At 42.7% G+C, this 18,495-nt stretch overlaps 4 protein-coding genes across 4 annotated transcripts; 2 read left to right on the top strand and 2 right to left on the bottom strand.

Moving 5' to 3' along the window:
- Window positions 1-4,752: 4,752 nt before the first annotated feature.
- On the top strand, window positions 4,753-5,508 carry LOC142629008 (uncharacterized). Its single transcript, XM_075803013.1, has one exon. It carries the CDS (start codon window positions 4,753-4,755, stop codon window positions 5,506-5,508), a length of 756 nt encoding a protein of 251 aa, XP_075659128.1.
- A 1,940-nt stretch (window positions 5,509-7,448) lies between these two features.
- On the top strand, window positions 7,449-9,081 carry LOC142629010 (uncharacterized). The gene is made up of 2 exons (XM_075803015.1): window positions 7,449-8,471; window positions 8,593-9,081. Exons 1-2 carry the CDS (start codon window positions 7,449-7,451, stop codon window positions 9,079-9,081), a joined length of 1,512 nt encoding a protein of 503 aa, XP_075659130.1.
- A 5,857-nt stretch (window positions 9,082-14,938) lies between these two features.
- On the bottom strand, window positions 14,939-18,192 carry LOC142629679 (eukaryotic peptide chain release factor subunit 1-3-like). Its single transcript, XM_075803718.1, has 2 exons — window positions 18,099-18,192; window positions 14,939-16,639 (listed from the first exon to the last, which is right to left on the bottom strand). Exon 2 carries the CDS (start codon window positions 15,891-15,893, stop codon window positions 15,174-15,176), a length of 720 nt encoding a protein of 239 aa, XP_075659833.1. The 5' UTR covers window positions 15,894-16,639; window positions 18,099-18,192; the 3' UTR covers window positions 14,939-15,173.
- LOC142629011 (eukaryotic peptide chain release factor subunit 1-1-like) lies at window positions 16,056-16,616 on the bottom strand. The gene has a single exon (XM_075803016.1). It carries the CDS (start codon window positions 16,614-16,616, stop codon window positions 16,056-16,058), a length of 561 nt encoding a protein of 186 aa, XP_075659131.1.
- Window positions 18,193-18,495: the final 303 nt, after the last annotated feature.

Here is an 18,495-nt window from a genome sequence, read left to right on the forward strand (position 1 = left end):
AGGTACAATGAGAATATAGTGGAAAGGGGCGAGACTGCAGGAGACAGGGCTTTAACTTGGGTGGCTAAATTTATGCTCTTAATAAATAGGGTGGATTGCTAACAAGATGAACAATGAACAAGGGCAAGAGATATTGCCTACACTAGGGAATTAGGGTGGGTGGTTGACAAGTTGCCCATGTCAAAATAAACAAAGGTGATATATATATATATATATATATATATATATATATATATATATATATATATATATATATATATATATAACATTATTATTTTTATTTGTTCTTCAGGACTCTCTTACAAAGTGTGGAATAATGGGCCGGCAATTAATTGACATGATGAACAACATTGGAGATATTAAGTCTCTAATATCCCTCCAATGGCTAGAATTAAGAGTTTAAAAAAGCAACTTTTAATCTCAACCATTGAATAAAAAAAATGAGCAAGTAAAAAAGTGAAAGTGGTAAAAAGTTTTTGTGTGTAGGGAGGGGGTAATTGCATCGGGTGCAATATCACACCCGATCTTGATACCAACTAATAGTAAGAAATCTAACTACTCTTAGTCTTGATATAGTGTAGCATTATGGAGTAGCTCATGGTCATGGAGGAATGAGTTGTGCATTAGTCTTGATAGGAGTTTCAACAATCTTACTATGTACAAGAGATTTTCGTGAGAAATGAAATTTTTAAAGGCATACTTTGCCTACGTTAGAACATCTCTAACTAACTTTCTAAACCCAAAATCCTCTTTAATTTGGAGAGTACACCTACAAAATGTTGCTCCAATAGACTCTCTAAGTCACTGTTTATTAGCAAAAAATTGTTTGCTAATGAACATTAACCCTCTTGATTAGATGATCTATTGTTCATTAGCAAAAGAATTAACTGAAATATTCAATTTTTACTCAACATTCACAATGGCTAACAACTCAACCCAAATCCTCTCTCTCTCTCTCTCTCTCTCAAATGTCTCTAAACTCAAGAGGAGACAATCTTAACACAAACAAAAGCACAAAACATAAACTTAAAACTTTTTTTTATTTTTTTTTAAAGCAAAAAAAAGAAGAAGAAGACAAAAGCTGATCCAACCCATCTAGGCAACATTTCCATTCAGCTATGGCGAGGGGACGAAAGCAGGGTGGAGCGAATGATGTGGCTTTGCACGGTGCATGAACCCCGATCTACACTAGTCTGGGTCTCCTAAGCTAGAAATATGATAGAATCCGTTAGACAGTGTATTTGAAAAAATAACTTATCATAGGTTGAACATAATAAGTCACAAAAAGAAAAAGGACAAGATGTTCAATGCTGTGCTCGATTCTTGTAGGTTAAAGTTGTAACATTATTGAACAGAAAGAAAGAAACAAAGATAGCATTGGAGAGAGGGAGAGAATCTGAAGCTAAGTCGCTGGTCAAATAACACCTTATGGAAGAAGAGAGGAAAGCATAGGTTTTCAAGAGATCAAGGAAAGGAAAATTAAACCAAGTATTTTGCCATGATACCCTCCTTTTCTGCTATTAGTTTGTGGATAGATCTTGTAAAAGTGGACCTGTGAGGGAGAGGATCTTTCCCTCTCTGATTCTCACTTTTTTCTTTCCATCTAGAGCAAAAGTAACAAATTAAACCTAAAATCTTTTAACGAATTAAACATAATAGTCTTAAAAGTAACAAATTAAACTTCAGTACATTTAAGTGAAATGACGTTGTGTTTGAAGTTTTAATTTGATATTTTTGAGACTATAAAATTTACACAGTAGGTTCCAAAGCTTATACTATTCTATGCGACTCACTGACCCTTGCTATGCGGATTGCAAAGATGGTGGTTTCTTAAAGGATTTGTACTCTTTAAGAAACGACCAACTTTTGCAAATTGCATGTCCACACACACATAGGAAATAAAGGAGTTGATAGGAAGCCAAGGGTTAGTGAGTCAGTTAGCATAAAGGATAGGGAAATGTTCATTTGTGCTGCCATTAGGATTATTGTCAATATCATTGCATTTTCTACCTTTACAGTTATAGTATTTTCTTTCCCCTTATGTTTTTGTTTTCCATAAAAAGGTCCAAGTTTATGCATTGATTCATATTAGGTCATAGGTTTAAAATTTTGTCAATTAAAGCCACAAATTTATGAAACTATTTCAATTTGAAGCCTTTATTCATCCCCGTTATTTATTTATGTTATTGTGGGCAGCACGGGCATAAAAAAGGGAAATCGTAGATAAAATTTTGTATTTCACCTAAATAACGAACTTCGATTTTTTGGCATAGAAAATTCGTTTTCACTTACTTATTCTAAGCAAAACTCCCTCTTTCTTTACCACCTATGTTCAATAGCTGCCAACTTGATTTATGACTAAGTTCCATTTGAAATACAAAATTTCATCAATGGTTTCTTGCTTCTTCTTTTTTGCTTTGTTATTTTGTCAATAATAATGGAAATAAATAAGATAGATGGATCGAGGCTTCAAATTGAAATGAGTTCATAACTTTGAAACATAATATGAAATGCTGTATAAACTATAGGCCTTTTTATGTAGTCTCTCTCTCTCTCTTCTTGATATTTGCCGAATGACCAAAATATCGAATTTCTTTTTCTATTTTGGGGATGTAAAATTATTTGTCATACTCAATTCATTTAATATCAATATCCATTGATTATTTCCAGTAATTGCATCTAATCTGTTTATTATTTATCATACTCAATGTGTTAGTTGATTTCATACGATGTGTCAAATTAATGTAAATGGTTCTGTTTAGGAAGAAAACATGAATCGGTTGCTTGTGCCCCTGTTTTGATAAGAAACCTGATGAATGAAATAGGATTTCCACAAGTAAAGGCAACAATGAAAGAAAAAAAAGAATGGAAGTCTGATAGCTATTTGACCTACTTTGTGGTTACATGGTGAAGGTTCATATGCTGACTGAGTTTAGTTGATCTATTAATTTGGTCAGGTACATCTGATGTGGGCAATTGATAAATAGAAGATTAACGATGTTTGACAGCGAATAGGCTATATGTTATTCCTGAAAGATTTTAGGCAAAACTGTTTGCTACATACAAGAATATACACAAATAACCTGTCGAAGATATGGTATTGGATTATTGATACGTGAAGAGAGTATCTTCATTCCTTACAAGTGTAGCTATTTTCAAATTGTGATACTATACGGGCGTCACCCACCTTCAAGCCCACTTACTCAGAGGCTCATGGAGGTAATAACACGTGTAAGAACCTTATGCTGATCACGTATAAAAACACTCGCGGCATGGCCGGCGAGTGTGAAGTCTCGCCACCTCCAACAGATATGTCATCCGAGCAGGTTGAACTCAGAATGCACGGCATCACTTGGGGGATCCGCTGCCATGTAGATAACCTACTGGCAGAGCAGGTTCCAATGCCACTGCCACCCTCTCCCACCCATCACCAAACATCCACTTAAGTGAAATGGTATTGGACCTTCCTTCCGTTGCCTAGAGAATGCCCTTGCCGAGCATTAAGTCTAGCGATGGAGCTAGTTCCAATGTCACTGCTACCTTCCCCCACTCACAATTGAACATCCATTTAGGAAGACAATATTGGACCTCTCCTTCCACCCACCAGAAGAGTGATCATGACCATTCCACTAACTTTGGCTATAAATAGGCAAGGAAGACTCAGTTGAAGAGGTTGGTGATTCTGTAGAGCAGAGACTAAGGAGAGATAGTAATCACCTTGGAAAGAGGGGGAGAATGGTCTTGAGAGCATAAGGGACTTGGGTACATGGGCTGCCGAGCATAGTATCCCTCATTGTAGGAAATCCAAAAGCTCACGATATAAATAGATTGTGAGTCCAAAACTCCTTCTAAGTCCAAAAGCCATATTCGGGCCCGCACAATTGGCGCAGTCTGTGGGAATCTCCTACGAAGCAGTGGTATTATCTAGGCGCGCACTGGAGAATGTCTGGAAGTAGAATGGGAAGTCATGTAGAGAGTGGCTCTGGAGGGTCATCGCGAGGGTCTACATGGCGAGAAAGGAGGCAAAAGAGGCAAGAGGACAGACGACATGAGGAAGCAGAGGAATCTGGACCCAGAGAAGGATCATGCCAAACCCTCCGGACAATGTCTGATGCCTCGGGCCACAGCCACCTCGACAGAAAAGACCAGGAGCTTGAGTAGAGGGATCACGAGCTCGAGCGCCTACGTAGGGCGATGAGGGATTTGGAATTGCAAGCGCAGGGCAGACGCAGGATAAGGGACCATGAGGAACGAAGGGAAAGGTCGGCAAGTGTAGGGAATCACCACACGGCAGGATCCCATCAATCCGAGTCTCGTCGACACCGCGACCGTTCACGAGAGTATGCGGACCGTGAATCGACTTCCCTGGATGAAGGGCGACCTCAAAATGTGGCCATGGATGCAATGAGCTGAACATTATGCCAAGCTGCCTGGTCTCCATTCTCGAGAGATATTGAGAGCGCACCCATGCCAAGCAGGTTCACACGACCGCCGTTCAATTCCTACACTGGAAAGACAGACCCGGTAGAACATGTAAGTCACTATATTCAAATGATGTCTTTACACGCCCATAACGATGCATTGATGTGTAAGGTTTTCCCCTCGAGCCTCGGCCCCACCGCTTTGAGGTGGTTCAACGGATTGAAGAAAGGTTCGGTCCATAGTTTTTCTAAACTGATCCAGGAGTTTGGAGTGTGGTTCATGACTTGCAGCCGGGTTCCGCAACCCGTAGACACGTTACTATCAATGAAAATGGGGGATGGGGAAACCCTTCGCAACTATGCCAATTGGTACTGGAAGCTGTATAACGAGATCGGTAGGGGCAATGAAAAGATCGTGGCAAGCACCTTTCGGATGGGGTTACCTGAAGAGTTCGGGCTGAGAGAATCATTGACGAGAAGGCCTCCCGAGGATATGAGGCAGTTGATGAGGCGTATCAAGGAGTACAAGCGTTTAGAAGACGATCGGCTGCAGACCAAGGGGAAAGCACCAATCATCAATTATCCTCGGAATATTGGCTTCAATCCCAGAAACAGGATGGATTTGAGAATTCAAGAGCCCGGTCCGGTGATTGGAGGAGTCAATGCAGCGTTCAAGGAGCCCGTACATAGGATCGTTGATAGGATAAAAAATGAGCCGTATTTTAAGCGGCCAAACAAGATGGCGGGCGACCCATCAAAGAGAAATCAGAATTTGTATTGCACCTACCACAGAGATAAAGGGCACTCCACCGAGCAATGCAGAGTATTGAAAGATCATCTAGATCAGTTGGTGAAGGCGGGACATTTGAAAGAGTTCCTAGTGGAAACAAGGAATCAAGAGACCGGGCAGGCGGGTCGACTGCGCGGAAACTCTCCCTCGCCCCCTTTGGGAGTGATAAAGGTCATCCATGCAGTACTGATGAGCCTACAAGCACACAGAACAAGCGTGGTATTAGCCATGGTATCAACTGAAAGTTGCACGGGCGAACGCCCACTCAAGAAGAAGCTGAGACTAGACAACCCATAGCGTTTGACGACAATGACATGGAAGGCACCAATCAGCCGCACCACGATGCTTTAGTAGTCATATCCCGTGTAAGGGGTTTCATAGTAAAGAGAATAATGATAGATCAGTGGAGTGGCACAGACGTAATGTACCCGGACTTGTATAGGGGGCTCGGCCTGAAAAAGGAGGATTTGTCCAAGTATGATACACCGTTGATGGGATTTGATGGCCATATGGTGACTCCAGAAGGGTAGATTTCACTTCCGGTCAACATGGGAGGTAAGGAGGTAATGGTGACGTTCATAGTGGTTGTCTCTTTCTCGCCGTACACGGCAATACTCGGAAGGTTGTGGATCCATGACATGGGGGCTGTGCCGTCCACCTTGCACGTAAAATTCAAGTTTTGAACTGGAGAAGGGATTACAGTGATAAGGGGTGATCAGCAAGCGGCCAGATAGTGCTTAGTTGCCACGGCCAACAAACAAACTGAACCATTGGAATCAACCAAGAAGGCTCCCTTGTAGCAATCACAGCAGCCCTTAGTGGAGCGGACCAACGTCACCAAAGACCTAGTTAAAGTAAAAATTTTGCCGGACGGAGAAGGGAGTTTTCTAATAGGGGCAAGTTTGAGTGACCGAGAAAGGGTGGAGTTACTACTTTTTCTTATTCGAGACATAGATGTATTCACTTGGAGTCCATATGAGGTGCCCAGGGTTGACCCTGAATTTATAGTTCACAAGTTGAATGTTGATCCTTTATACCTTCTTAAGAAGCAGAGGCCGAGAAGATCCTCTAAAGAGCATGTGGAGGCCGTCAGACAGGAGGTTGGAAAGCTGAGGGAAGCCAGGGCTATAAAGGAAACGTTCTTTCCAGAATGGCTTGCAAACACAGTGGTCGTGAAGAAGAAGAACGGTAAGTGGAGGGTTTGTGTTGATTTCATTGATCTAAACTGAGCATGCCCGAAGGATCCGTTTCTAATGCCAATCAATTAGTGGACGTTATGTGCGGACACTCGAGAATGAGCTTTCTTGATGCTTTCCAGGGTTATCACCAAATTGCCTTAGCTGCCGAGGATCAGGAGAAGACTGCGTTCATAACACCTAACGCTAACTACCATTATATCGTGATGCCATTCGAATTGAAGAACGCGGGAGTCACTTACCAACGGATGATGACGAGGATGTTTAGGGACAAGATTGGACGTACGGTTGAGGTATACATTGATGACATGGTGATAAAAAGCAAGCAGGAAGGGCAACACGTTGACGACCTTAAAGAGGTGTTTGAGATACTCCGACGACACCAGCTGCGCCTCAATGACGATAAGTGCGCTTTTGGAGTAGGGTCCGGCAAATTCTTAGGTTATTTAATTACCAAACGAGGGATCGAGGTTAACCCCGATCAGATTGAAGCCGTGAAACGTCTCAAACCACCGAGCAATCCTAAAGAGGTTCAAAAATTGACCGGCATGTTGGCTACTCTCAACCGATTTATCTCTAAATTCGCTGATCGGTGCCGACCATTTTATCAGCTTTTGAAGAAATGGAGGGGGTTTCAATGGGACAAGGAGTGTGACAGTGCCTTCTTAGACCTTAAGGACTACCTGGGATGAGCATTGACAGGCCCGGAGCCGGGAGAAGACCTGTATATGTACCTCTCAGTATCCAAGCATGCAGCCAGCTCTGTGCTACTGAAGGATAGTGGTGTGCAGCTGCCGGTTTACTACATAAGTAAGACATTTGTCGACGCTGAGACCAAGTATTTACCATTGGAGAAACTGGTGTTGGCACTCGTGCATTCCACCCGAAAATTGCCCCCATTACTTTCAGGCTTACACCGTCCATATTCTGACCGAGTATCCTCTTCAGTCATTATTGAGAAGATCTGACTTTACGGGGAGGATAGCTAAGTGAGGGACTCGGCTAGGCTCATTCGACATCGGATACAGACCGAGGAACTCAATGAAGGGACAAGTACTTGCAAACTTTATTTCCGAATTCTCACCAAAAAGTGTAAATGTAGTCCGCCTCGCAGAGATCAGGCCTTGGAAAGTGTTTGTGGACAGCGCGTCCAATACGGCAGGAGTGGGGGCTGGAATTGTGGTCATCACCCCGGAAGGGCTAAAGCTAAAGTACTCCTTCAAGTTGGGCTTCAAGGCTTCTAATAATGAGGCCGAGTATGAGGCTCTGCTTTCCGGACTAAGAGTTGTCATGGACTTGGGAGCCAAAGAGGTGGAAGTTTACTCGGATTCTCTCCTAGTAGTTAATCAGGTGCAAGGGAACTTTGAGGCCAAGGACCCCCGGATGATTGAGTATCTACGGCTAGTGAAGCAGACCATATGTAATTTCTCAAATGTCAAAATTGAACGGGTAGCTTGGGGACAGAATCAGCACGCCGACTCCTTGGCAACGCTAGCGTCATCAGTAGCTGACATGGTGCCTCGATTGATCAGGGTGGAGTTGGTGGCTGAACCAAGTATCACTGCTAAAGCACCAATTGCACAGGTCACCATAGCTGAAAGGTGCTGGATAGACCCCATCATTGATTTCCTTGCAGACAACCGGGCCCTAGAAGATGAGAAAGAGGCAGCCAAAGTACGACGAACCGCGGCCCGATATTGGCTACCTGCCGATCGGAAGTTATATCGAAGATTGTTCGAAGGACCATACTTGCAGTGTCTTTGTCCTAGTCAAGCTAAGGAGCTCTTGGCTGAACTGCACGAGGGTGTGTGCGGTAGTCACATGGGGGGACGCTTATTGGCTCACCGAGCAATGACTCAAGGGTTTTGGTGGCCGCAGATGAGGAAAGATGCAACCAAGCACACACGAAAATGTGAGCAGTGTCAAATACACGCCCCAGTGATCCACCAACCTACCGGGAACTTGAACCTAGTAAACAACCCGTGGCCATTCACCCAGTGGGGGCTAGACATAGTCGGGCCATTCCCTCGAGTTTGTGCTGGTGGCAGTAAACTACTTCACAAAGTGGGCAGAAGCAAAAGCGCTGGCGAACATCCGAGATGCTAACGCTAAGAGGTTTGTATGGAGAAGCATTATAACGAGATTTGGCGTTTCGGAGTCTCTTGTGTCAGACAATGGTTTGTAGTTCAACAACAAAGATTTTCGTAAGTTCTGCAGTGACCTCGGCATCAAGAATCGGTATTCTACTCCGGCATATCCACAAAGCAACGGCCAGGCAGAGGCCACAAATAAGGCCATCGTAAACGGACTAAAGAGGAGATTGGAAGGTGCCAAAGGAAAATGGGTCGAGGAATTGCCAAGCGTCCTATGGGCATACCGGACAACTCCGAGGAGATCCACGAGAGAAACGTCATTCTCTCTAACTTATGGGGCAGAGGCTGTAATCCCCGCTGAAGTAAACCTATGCAGCAACCGAGTCGTAGGATTCGCTCCGGACGAAAACGAGAAGCTAATGGTGAAGCAGCTGAACTTGCTGGAAGAATACCAAGAATCAGCCACCATTCGTCTGGCAGAATATCAGCAAAAACTCGCTCAGAGGTACAATAGAGCTATAAGGAAGAGGGAGTTTGCTGGGGGAGATCTATTACTTCGTAAGGTCGTAGGGAATATGTGAGACATTAATGCAGGGAAGCTAGCTCCATCCTGGGAAGGGCCCTACTGAGTGACTACTATTGCAAGGGCAGGAGCGTACTACTTGGAAGATTTGGAGGAAAAACCGCTTCGCTGGCCATGGAATGTTCACAACTTGAAAAAGTTCTATCATTGACCGGTTATTCTCCAAAAATGTAAACTTGATGTAATTTTGCATTATTACGTATTTAATATGACGGTATTTATTCATGCAGGTGCATTTAACCCCATTACTATTAAGTTATTATCGTCGGGCAATAAATATAGGGAGAATCGCGAGTGTGCAGACAACTCATTCACGCTAAGGACAAAAACTCATCATCGGTTCGATTCCTATCACCGAGCAAGTGGAAACCTTAAGCTATCATTTTTCTAAGGTCAGAAACCGATCCTCAGTTCAATTCCTATCACCGAGCAGGTGGAAACCTTAAGCTATCATTTTTCTAAGGTCAGAAACCCATCCTCGGTTTGATTCCTATCACCGAGCAGGTGGAACCCTTAAGCTATCATTTTTCTAAGGTCAGAAACCCATCATCAGTTCGATTCCTATCACCGAGCAGGTGGAAACCTCAAGCTATCATTTTTCTAAGGTCAGAAACCTATCCTCGGTTCGATTCCTATCATCGAGCAAGTGGAAACCTCAAGCTATCATTTCTCTAAGGACAGAAACCTATCCTCGGTTCGATTCCTATCACCGAGCATGTGGAAGCCTCAAGCTACATTTCTCTAAGGACAGAAACCTATCCTCATTTTGGTCCCTATCACCGAGCAGGTGGAAACCTTAAGCTATCACTTTCTAAGGTCTAAAGCCTTTCCTCGGTTCGATTCCTATCACCAAGCAGGCGGAAACTTTAAGACATCATTTTATTTTCTAATAACAGACACTAATCCCCGGGCAGAACAACTAATGTCCCAAGCCAGAATACCTTAAGGGCAGAAAGGCTGCTCCCGGCCCCCGGTAGTGAGAAAGTAAGGTATGATGAGCAGGTTAACCCTGATCTTATAAAATCGGCAGTTATCAAACAAGCAACAATAAGAAGCACAATTTATACTGAACGACATTAATTAAAACACGAAAGATAAAGAAATTGTTCCATCGCCACAGCCCGACGATTTGGGCTCATCAAGCATAAAACCAACAAAAAGAAAAGAGAGCTAAGTTTTCAAACGGTAGGGTTAGAAGGTTGCCCAAACCTGTCATTGTTCGGCCTAGCTACTAGGGGGTCTGATCTTGAGCTGTCTCAGCTCCGGTACGGATGTTGCTTGTAACCTCCAGGTTAGCAGCTTCCACATGAGCATCAATGTCCCACACAAGATCCCTCATGCTCGGAGTGTCTTCCTCGTCCGTGGCATCTGCTTGACTTTGAACGGGCGGAGGGGGGGCCGAATAAGGGATCTGAGTTGGATTCCACAACAGAGAGTCCTCGAACACCCCCATCGCTTTGAGAGCAACGAACCATCCCTCCTCGAATCCATGGCACCAAGCTTGGTGAACAATCGATTCCACCGATTTTTCAGCCTCCGAAAAGCCCGCGTTGTACCATTTTTCCTCACAGGCTTCTAGGGATTCCTTCAAGTCAGCAATTTGATCGGTGTGGGTAAGGTTCAAGCTGTCTGCCTTCGCTAACCTGAGTTTTGTCTCACCTAGCTTCGTCTCCAGGAAGGTCAGCTTGCTCTCGGCGGACTGACGGGCGTTCTCGGCGTCTATCACTTTCCGCTTCGATGCCACGGCAGCCTTCTCCTTCTCCCTGGCAGTAACCTCAGCAACAGCTTTCAGCACCTTCTCCCACTCAACAGCCTTGGCTGCATCCTTCAGCCTCCCGTCCATAATGCCGGTCAACTGTGCGGCCTGAAAGTAAAACAGTAACAGAGTGGTGAAACTGGGAAGAAATCTACCCGTTACAACGTATGCGACAAAGGGAGTAGAGAATTACAGCAATGGTATGCCATTGTAGCTGTCTGACAAGCGTCTCGTCGTCGCCCTCTGAAAAGTAGTGGACATCCTCAGGCAGCAGGAGGCCTTGCACCATGCTTTGAGCTACCCGCCCCCTTTGCCTTTGTCCCATAGCCGAACGCTGGTAGTTGCCGGTAAGGGCTTATTGCCCAACAGAAAGGCAGGTTGCCAGCCGACCTCAGGCCCAAAGGAAGATGCCACGGTGGTATCAACCTGAGCCGCTAGTGGAGTAACGACCGGCGTCTCCTGGATCCTGGGCTCGCCCCTTGTGCGAGGCGAGGTCTTGGGTAGGGTGTCACCTGGGACGAGAGTATTCTTATCAATGACTCGTTTCCTCTTTCTTGTCTCACCAACGGGAAGAGCAGGGACGGTCCCTTGGGGGGCTTGAGGTTGAGTCGTGGGGCCGGCACCGGGTATGAACCGAGCAAAGGTCATCTCCCTCTGCTTCACCATTTTTTTCGCGTGGCCGGGTTCAACGCCCGAGGTGCCGGTGGGTTCGGTGTTTTCTTCCTCGGTTGCTAGGGCAGCGTTTTCAAGCTATTTGATGACTTCGTGTCTTCTTCGGTTTTGGGACACTCGCTCGGCGGATTCGTCCCTTACTTGAGCAATGTCATCTACGGTGGTATAGCGGGGGCCGAGGTCTCGGGCTTCACCATTAGTAAGCGTGGGTGGAAGGAATTTTTTGTGTCGAACGTATGTACGACAGGAGCGGACTGTCTACCAAAAGCGCCTGGCTGAAGTTTTGCCAGGTGGTGTACACTGGGTTAACACCGAGGATCAAGTGAGAGGCCTGAAGTTGCCCGTCCTCATGCACGAAAATCTCCGACCTAAGGACAAAATTGAGATCTCACGCGTGTATGACTCGGGAGTCAGGTAGGAACCTTTTTGATTCTACAAAAAATTCAAGGATAAACCGATCAATTAAACTCACAAATAAAAGATACAAAACCGGAATAGGCCGAGATTCTCGATACTGACCGACTGCACGTGGCAAAAGCGGGCAAAGTAGCTCATTGGCGAGCCAGTTGCTGTGCACCCGAACAAACTCTCCAGTCGAATTTCTGTTGGAGTCGGGCAGACAAGAGATAAGCCAGACTCGCATATCTCTGGTCTTTAAATAATAGTCGGTCGTAAAATTACCACACAATTTGTACGTGAAATTGATGTCATGGTGGTTCAGTTGCAGCCCGAACATCTGATTTAGTCGGCTGACACAACTAATAACTCTATAAAAATTAGGGGGAAATTGGTCAGGGCACAGCTCATAGAATCCTAGGGTGCCTATGATGAGAGGGTCTACAGGAAATCTAACCCCATCCTCAAGTATAGATATCAACGGAAAGAAGGCTGCGTTTGAGTCAGCCGCCCTCTCAAATTCGATACTGTCCACATTGCAGTATGCAATGTCGACATCTCCTGGGACACCAAAGGTCTCTCTAAAACTAGCCAAGGCAGCCCCAGGGGTGAGAAGGTGAGAAAATCTCATTCCTAAAGTATGAAACAGAAGAGAATCGAAAAGGAGAAGAGAGGCAGAGAAAACTTACTTTGGGCTCTAGGGAGTGAAGAACTGAGGAAGAATTTTTGCGCAGAAGAGGAATGCTCGGCAAAGGAGAGATTGGGAGTGAAAGGAACACGAAAAATGAAATAGAAGCCCAGAATGGGCTATTTATAAGACTTTGAGGCATTTAATGAGGCAAGGAGCGGGAAAACCCTCCCAAATTCCTTTTGGGTAACCTTCCCACATGCGTGGGCACGGTTTACAAACCGTCAGATGGTTCACGAACCGTTAGACGGTTTTACTGAATTTTAATTACTAATGTGACGACTTGACACTGCGCCATTTTCGAGAAATCTGCTATGACGATTGCCCTGGCTGTGTGTAGGGAGTGTTCGTTCACGGGAAGTCATCATCATGACCTAACCCGGGATCCTTGATTCATCACCTGAGGCAGTGCATGAATCAAGGGGGGGCTATTGTACGGGCGTTACCCTCCTTCAAGCCCACTTACTCAGAGGCCCATGGAGGTAATAACACGTGTAAGAACCTTACGCTGATCACGTGTAAAAACACTCGTGGCATGGCCAGCGAGTGTGAAGTCTCGCTGCCTCTAACAGATATGTCATCCGAGCAGGTTGAACTTGGAATGCACGGCATCACTTAGGGGATCCGCTGCCATGCAGATAACCTACTGGTAGAGCAGGTTCCAACACCACTGCCACCCTCTCCCACCCATCACCAAACATCCACTTAAGTGAAATGGTATTGGACCTTCCTTCCGTTGCCTAGGGAATTCCCCTGCCGAGCATTAAGTCTAGCGGTAGAGCTAGTTCCAATGCCACTGCTACCTTCCCCCACTCACAATTGAACATCCATTTAGGAGAGACAGTATTGGACCTCTCCGTTGCCTAGGGAATTCCCCTGCCGAGCATTAAGTCTAGCGGTAGAGCTAGTTCCAATGCCACTGCTACCTTCCCCCACTCACAATTGAACATCCATTTAGGAGAGACAGTATTGGACCTCTCCTTCCACCCACTGGAAGAGTGATCATGACCATTCCACTAACTTTGGTTATAAATAGGCAAGGAAGACTCAGTTGAAGAGGTTGGCAATTCTGTAGAGCAGAGACTAAGGAGAGGTAGTAATCACCTTGGAAAGAGGGGGAGAGTGGTCTTGAGAGCATAAGGGACTTGGGTACATGGGCTGCCGAGCATAGTATCCCCCATTGTAGGAAATCCAAAAGCCCACAATATAAATAGATTGTGAGCCCAAAACTCCTTCTAGGCCCAAAAGCCATATTCGGGCCCGCACAGATACCATTGGGGGACACCCTAATCTTGCATCTACATTTATGGACATTCAACCATATAACATTTCCAATCCCATCAATTGTTGCTTGATAAAACGTGTATGTTCTCTAATCTTCCAATTATTCTTTCGATCCTGTGATTTGAACTTGAATTTTATGCATTAGTTTCTTCCACTAGGGTGTACCTGTTTGTTGTATAAATGATATATATATATATATATATATATATATATATATATATATATACATATATATATGTGTGTGTGTGTGTGCGCGCGCGCGGGGGGTGGGGGGGGGGAACCAGATTAGCACTTAGGAAATCAAATGGTACAAGGGAACCTAGATCATATTATTTGTAAGACCAAATACTACTTTTAATGTCAAACCCTTTACTTACCGTTGAATACTAGTAGTAATATGATTGGGTAGACTGGTTAGTATTGTTGGAAACTCAACAAACTAATCTAGGAGAGTCTGGGTTTAAACCAATAACAACTGATGCAGAAACTTCCTGGGAGTGAAAACATAGTGTTAGGGTTGGCTTAAAGGATGTGATTGATCAATACATTTGATCATTTTGTTGGCACAATTTCCAGTCTAGAAATCCCATAGCATTAGGGTTTAAAGTAATCGACTCTAACTGGCACAATTGCCCATCTAAAAATCTCATACATTCCAATTTAATATATCTACTGAATTGGATAGCATTCCCATCTAAAAAAAAAAAGTTAAGTGTCTTTTGGCATAGCTTATTTTCGTTGATTTATTTTGCTACACTGTAACTAAAAAGAGAGGAAAAAGGCTAAACCAAACTGACACAAAACTCACTTGAAAAAGCAACCTACTTCATTGTACACTAGCAATTAATTTTTATTAGCATACTCATGCAATTGTTTGATAGTGGTTATAAGGAACTGGCTTCAGTCCCTGCTTTTTTTTTTCACATGGCATACATGCTTAGAAGCACCAAAGCAGCAGCAGTCCATCCACAACTCAGAAAAAAACAACTCCCATAACTTAATATCTGTAACATTTTATTATAGTATCGAAACTAGGATGAAACCACCAAGGATATCCGTCAAAAGTTAACACAAATGACCAAAATTATAATAAATGTATCAAACAGAATTAAAAACATAAACTAAAGTCATAATAATGGAATAAACTTTGCACGTTATCAAATTCCCAAAGCAGTGGAAGCACCTGATATAGCACATTATTCTTCATGTGACTCTTACCCAGCTGCTCCAATCGCAGAAACATATCTGCTGTAATTTTTTTTTTGGGAACAATCTAACATCTAAATGAAATGACTTAATTAAGCTCCTTCTGTGTTTCCTTGATCTCCTGCACTGGTGAAGTCCTTTTTGCCCCATTCTCCTGCATCAGCATTGGGAAACTGTTGATTGATTCCAATTCAGAATCATCACAAACTTCTCCATCATCTTCAGAATCATCATAAACTTCACCATTATCAGAAAACTCATCAAATGATCTTATATCAAGCTGATAGCGGAGTATTCCCCCAATCCCACCAAAACCTCTGCAGAACTGGGATCCTTCTTGAGATTTGTTGGTGACAAATTCAAGTGTGCAACCAAACTTCTTGTATTCAGTAGCAAACCACTCCAGAAGAGGCATATTTTCCTGCACCTCTAATTCAGAAGAGCCAACAGGAGCACGGAAATTACTCTGATCAGCCTCTTGCTCCTTATTCAAGTGCTTTATGATAATCTCACTAGTAGTGCTATTCTTCAACACATACCTATTAATATCCAGATTTTCCCATACAATAAGTATCTTAACAGCACCCATCTCCAAAGCTTTCAGTGTATCATCTACACCAACAACATATTTCCCAGTGTCCAGGCTAATCTCCTCGAAGTATTTGCCTATCAAGCACTTCTCCTGAATAAATTTCACATTGGACAGGATTTCCGAGGACAGCTCGATGGCCTGATTGAAACCAATCACCCCTCCATAAGAGACGTCTACCACTTTTAATATTTTGGCTTGAAGACGGGGATCAAACATGGCTGACTGACTGAGCTCAGTTTTTAAGTCAGCCGACCCAGCTAGTATTAATCCTGAAACATTGGGCTGGCCGGTGGAAGCATTGATGAAAAATTGAGTGGCAAGCTCTGCTGCCTTCCTCACATAGTTGTGGCGTTTCTCCGTCCGAAGACGGGCAAACCTTCAGGCTGATTGCCCTCCTCTTCCATGTTTCTTCGGAAGGTCAACACTAACTTTATGAAGAATCTCTCTGGTATTACTACTCAAAGTCCCAATAAGGGTCCCTTTACCATCCATGACAATAAAACCAAACTTTTCATCAGATTCTAAAAGCTCATTCAGCACTTCAGTATGAAACTTGTTGTCACAAAGGTAAACAGATGCATTGATTGGCCTGAACGGCTCAAAATCGATTGTGACCTTCTTTTCCTTCCCATCCTCAGTTACAATTGTACCCGTGTAGAGCACAAGCCCATTGGGAGGAACTTTGTTGTAAAGTTTAAGCCTTTGCTGTGCAGATTTAATTGCCCCAAGCACAGATTGTTTATTTACCCTACTTTTAATGTTTGAGGCAGTACTAAACTCATCCCCCAACATCTTGGTAACCCGGGATATTTGATCACGCGGAGGCATGATTAGAGAAATCATACTTGTACCATTGCCTCTAGCAGCTTCGAGATCTTTGATCAATTTCTTGAATTTCCACATCTCAATGTTCTTATCAGCTTCTTGTCCATCTGCCATTGTGATAGAAGACATAGAAAAAGCTGCAAAAACAGGATAAAAAATTAACTCACATTTCTGAGCAAAAAAGAGAGGAGCATATAGGCTAAGATTCCAAACTCGATGATGAACAAGAAAAGTAAAACATAAATAACAAAATAAAGGTCACATATGCATGGACAGAAGATATTGTAACTCATGGCAGCAGTGTATTAATTGGTGAATAAAAAAAGCATCATCAGAACCAATGATAAGTTATGTCTAGAAACTCCCAAAACACTATTTCAACGTGAACCAACAATCAACGAGGTGACACTATCCAGAATTCCCTAGCTATTTCAAGTGAAGCTCAAATCTTCCAACAAGAACCTGTCAACATGCACTAAAAGAACCATGTCTATCTTCACTCTTCAGCCATGTTACTGGCCAAAATGAGACAATATCACCTCATACATATTATTATGATACACACAGAGACAACAACATGGCAGTAGCACTCTTATCATGAGACTAATACAAATACTACAGAAAAATTACCACCACATGAAATCTGAAACAAATCCTGCTAAACTGCACTTGAGAATGAAAACATTCGTTCAGTGCCAAACTATTATAACATTAAACTTATTCGTCAACTATCTTTTTTTTTTTTGGGTAAACTGGAATATATGAAATAGAAAAACAAAAGAGTTAAATATCATCTCAAAAGTTCTTACTAGCCAAAATGCTTTAATAAAATACTTGGGCATTACATTAATAGGAGAATGTCAAATCAGTTTCAATGCAATGCTTTCCTAAATATATAATTTAGATATGTTATTGCTCTAATTGTGTATAGATCAATTCAAAATCCACCAAAAAGTATTATATTACACATAAATTGAGAACCTGGAGTAACCTTTAAAACTTAAAACTATGGCTTGTGTTCAGCATCTATGGCAAAGTGATTCAGCAATTAAAACACGTTGGTCGCCCAAGCCAAATAGCTAAATAAATAAAGGTAACAGGTTTAGTAAAAGTCCATAGTCTTTAAATAAAAAAACCCAAAAACAAATATTATAACAAAGCAGAACAAACAATCTTAGCACAACCCATGTTCACAATCCCAACGTATGTACTTCCTTAAGTATATATAACACGCTCAAGAATTAAATTAACAAACACCAAAAAAGAAATTTTTTTAAAAAATTAATTAATAATTTTGCAAACCATAATAATAATAATAATAATAATAATAGTTTAAACACTAAAATCTAGAAAATATAAAATATAAAATATAAGATAAAAAGTAAAAAAACTTAGGAAAAAAATCCACAAAAATAAAATCACGCAATTCTTACATAATTTATGATCAGAAATATCCAACAAAAAAAAAAATCAATAGAAATCAAAGAGAAAAACACAAAATTCTGCAAGCAAAATACCAAATACGTTCGAATAAAAGGTACTCAAATTCTGCAACCATAGATAGAAAGAAAGAGATCAAAGAAGAGCTGGACTGACCTAAAGGAGGAATCTGAGGTTGATTATTGAAAAACCAAAAAGAAGAGGCAGTGCTTGTGATTGTGATTCTCTCTTTGTGGTTTGGTATTCTAGGATGAGCAGTTAAATAAATTTTGTTGTACGACAAACTGAATTTATAGTACCAACTACTAACCCTACTGCTTTTAGTTAACTTGTGTTTCACGTATCTTGTATTCTTGTGTCTCACGTATAGAGAGAACTCAAACTAACCTACCTCTTACGGCCATCAGGCTTTGTGGGCTTTGGGTTTTGGTGGGCTCAAACACATTTGTATAGATAAAAGTGGAGCTGGGCTTTATGGAAAGAGGGCCTCAAGCCCATTGAACTTTGTGGGTCCACGGTTATACTTAAACCCACTGTATTAATTTCTATAGCC

This window comes from Castanea sativa, chromosome 3, assembly GCF_040712315.1.
Source record: "Castanea sativa cultivar Marrone di Chiusa Pesio chromosome 3, ASM4071231v1".
In the NCBI taxonomy this organism is placed as follows: Eukaryota; Viridiplantae; Streptophyta; class Magnoliopsida; order Fagales; family Fagaceae; genus Castanea; species Castanea sativa.

Excerpts from the sequence above, each read along its gene's own strand:
- LOC142629008 (XM_075803013.1), top strand. The coding sequence starts at position 4,753 with ATGGGGGATGGGGAAACCCTTCGCAACTATGCCAATTGGTACTGGAAG.
- LOC142629010 (XM_075803015.1), top strand. The coding sequence starts at position 7,449 with ATGAAGGGACAAGTACTTGCAAACTTTATTTCCGAATTCTCACCAAAA. Across the intron at positions 8,472-8,592 it reads GCAGTAAACTACTTCACAAA|TTCAACAACAAAGATTTTCG; the intron begins GTGGGCAGAAGC and ends AATGGTTTGTAG.
- LOC142629679 (XM_075803718.1), bottom strand. The coding sequence starts at position 15,893 with ATGTTTGATCCCCGTCTTCAAGCCAAAATATTAAAAGTGGTAGACGTC.
- LOC142629011 (XM_075803016.1), bottom strand. The coding sequence starts at position 16,616 with ATGGCAGATGGACAAGAAGCTGATAAGAACATTGAGATGTGGAAATTC.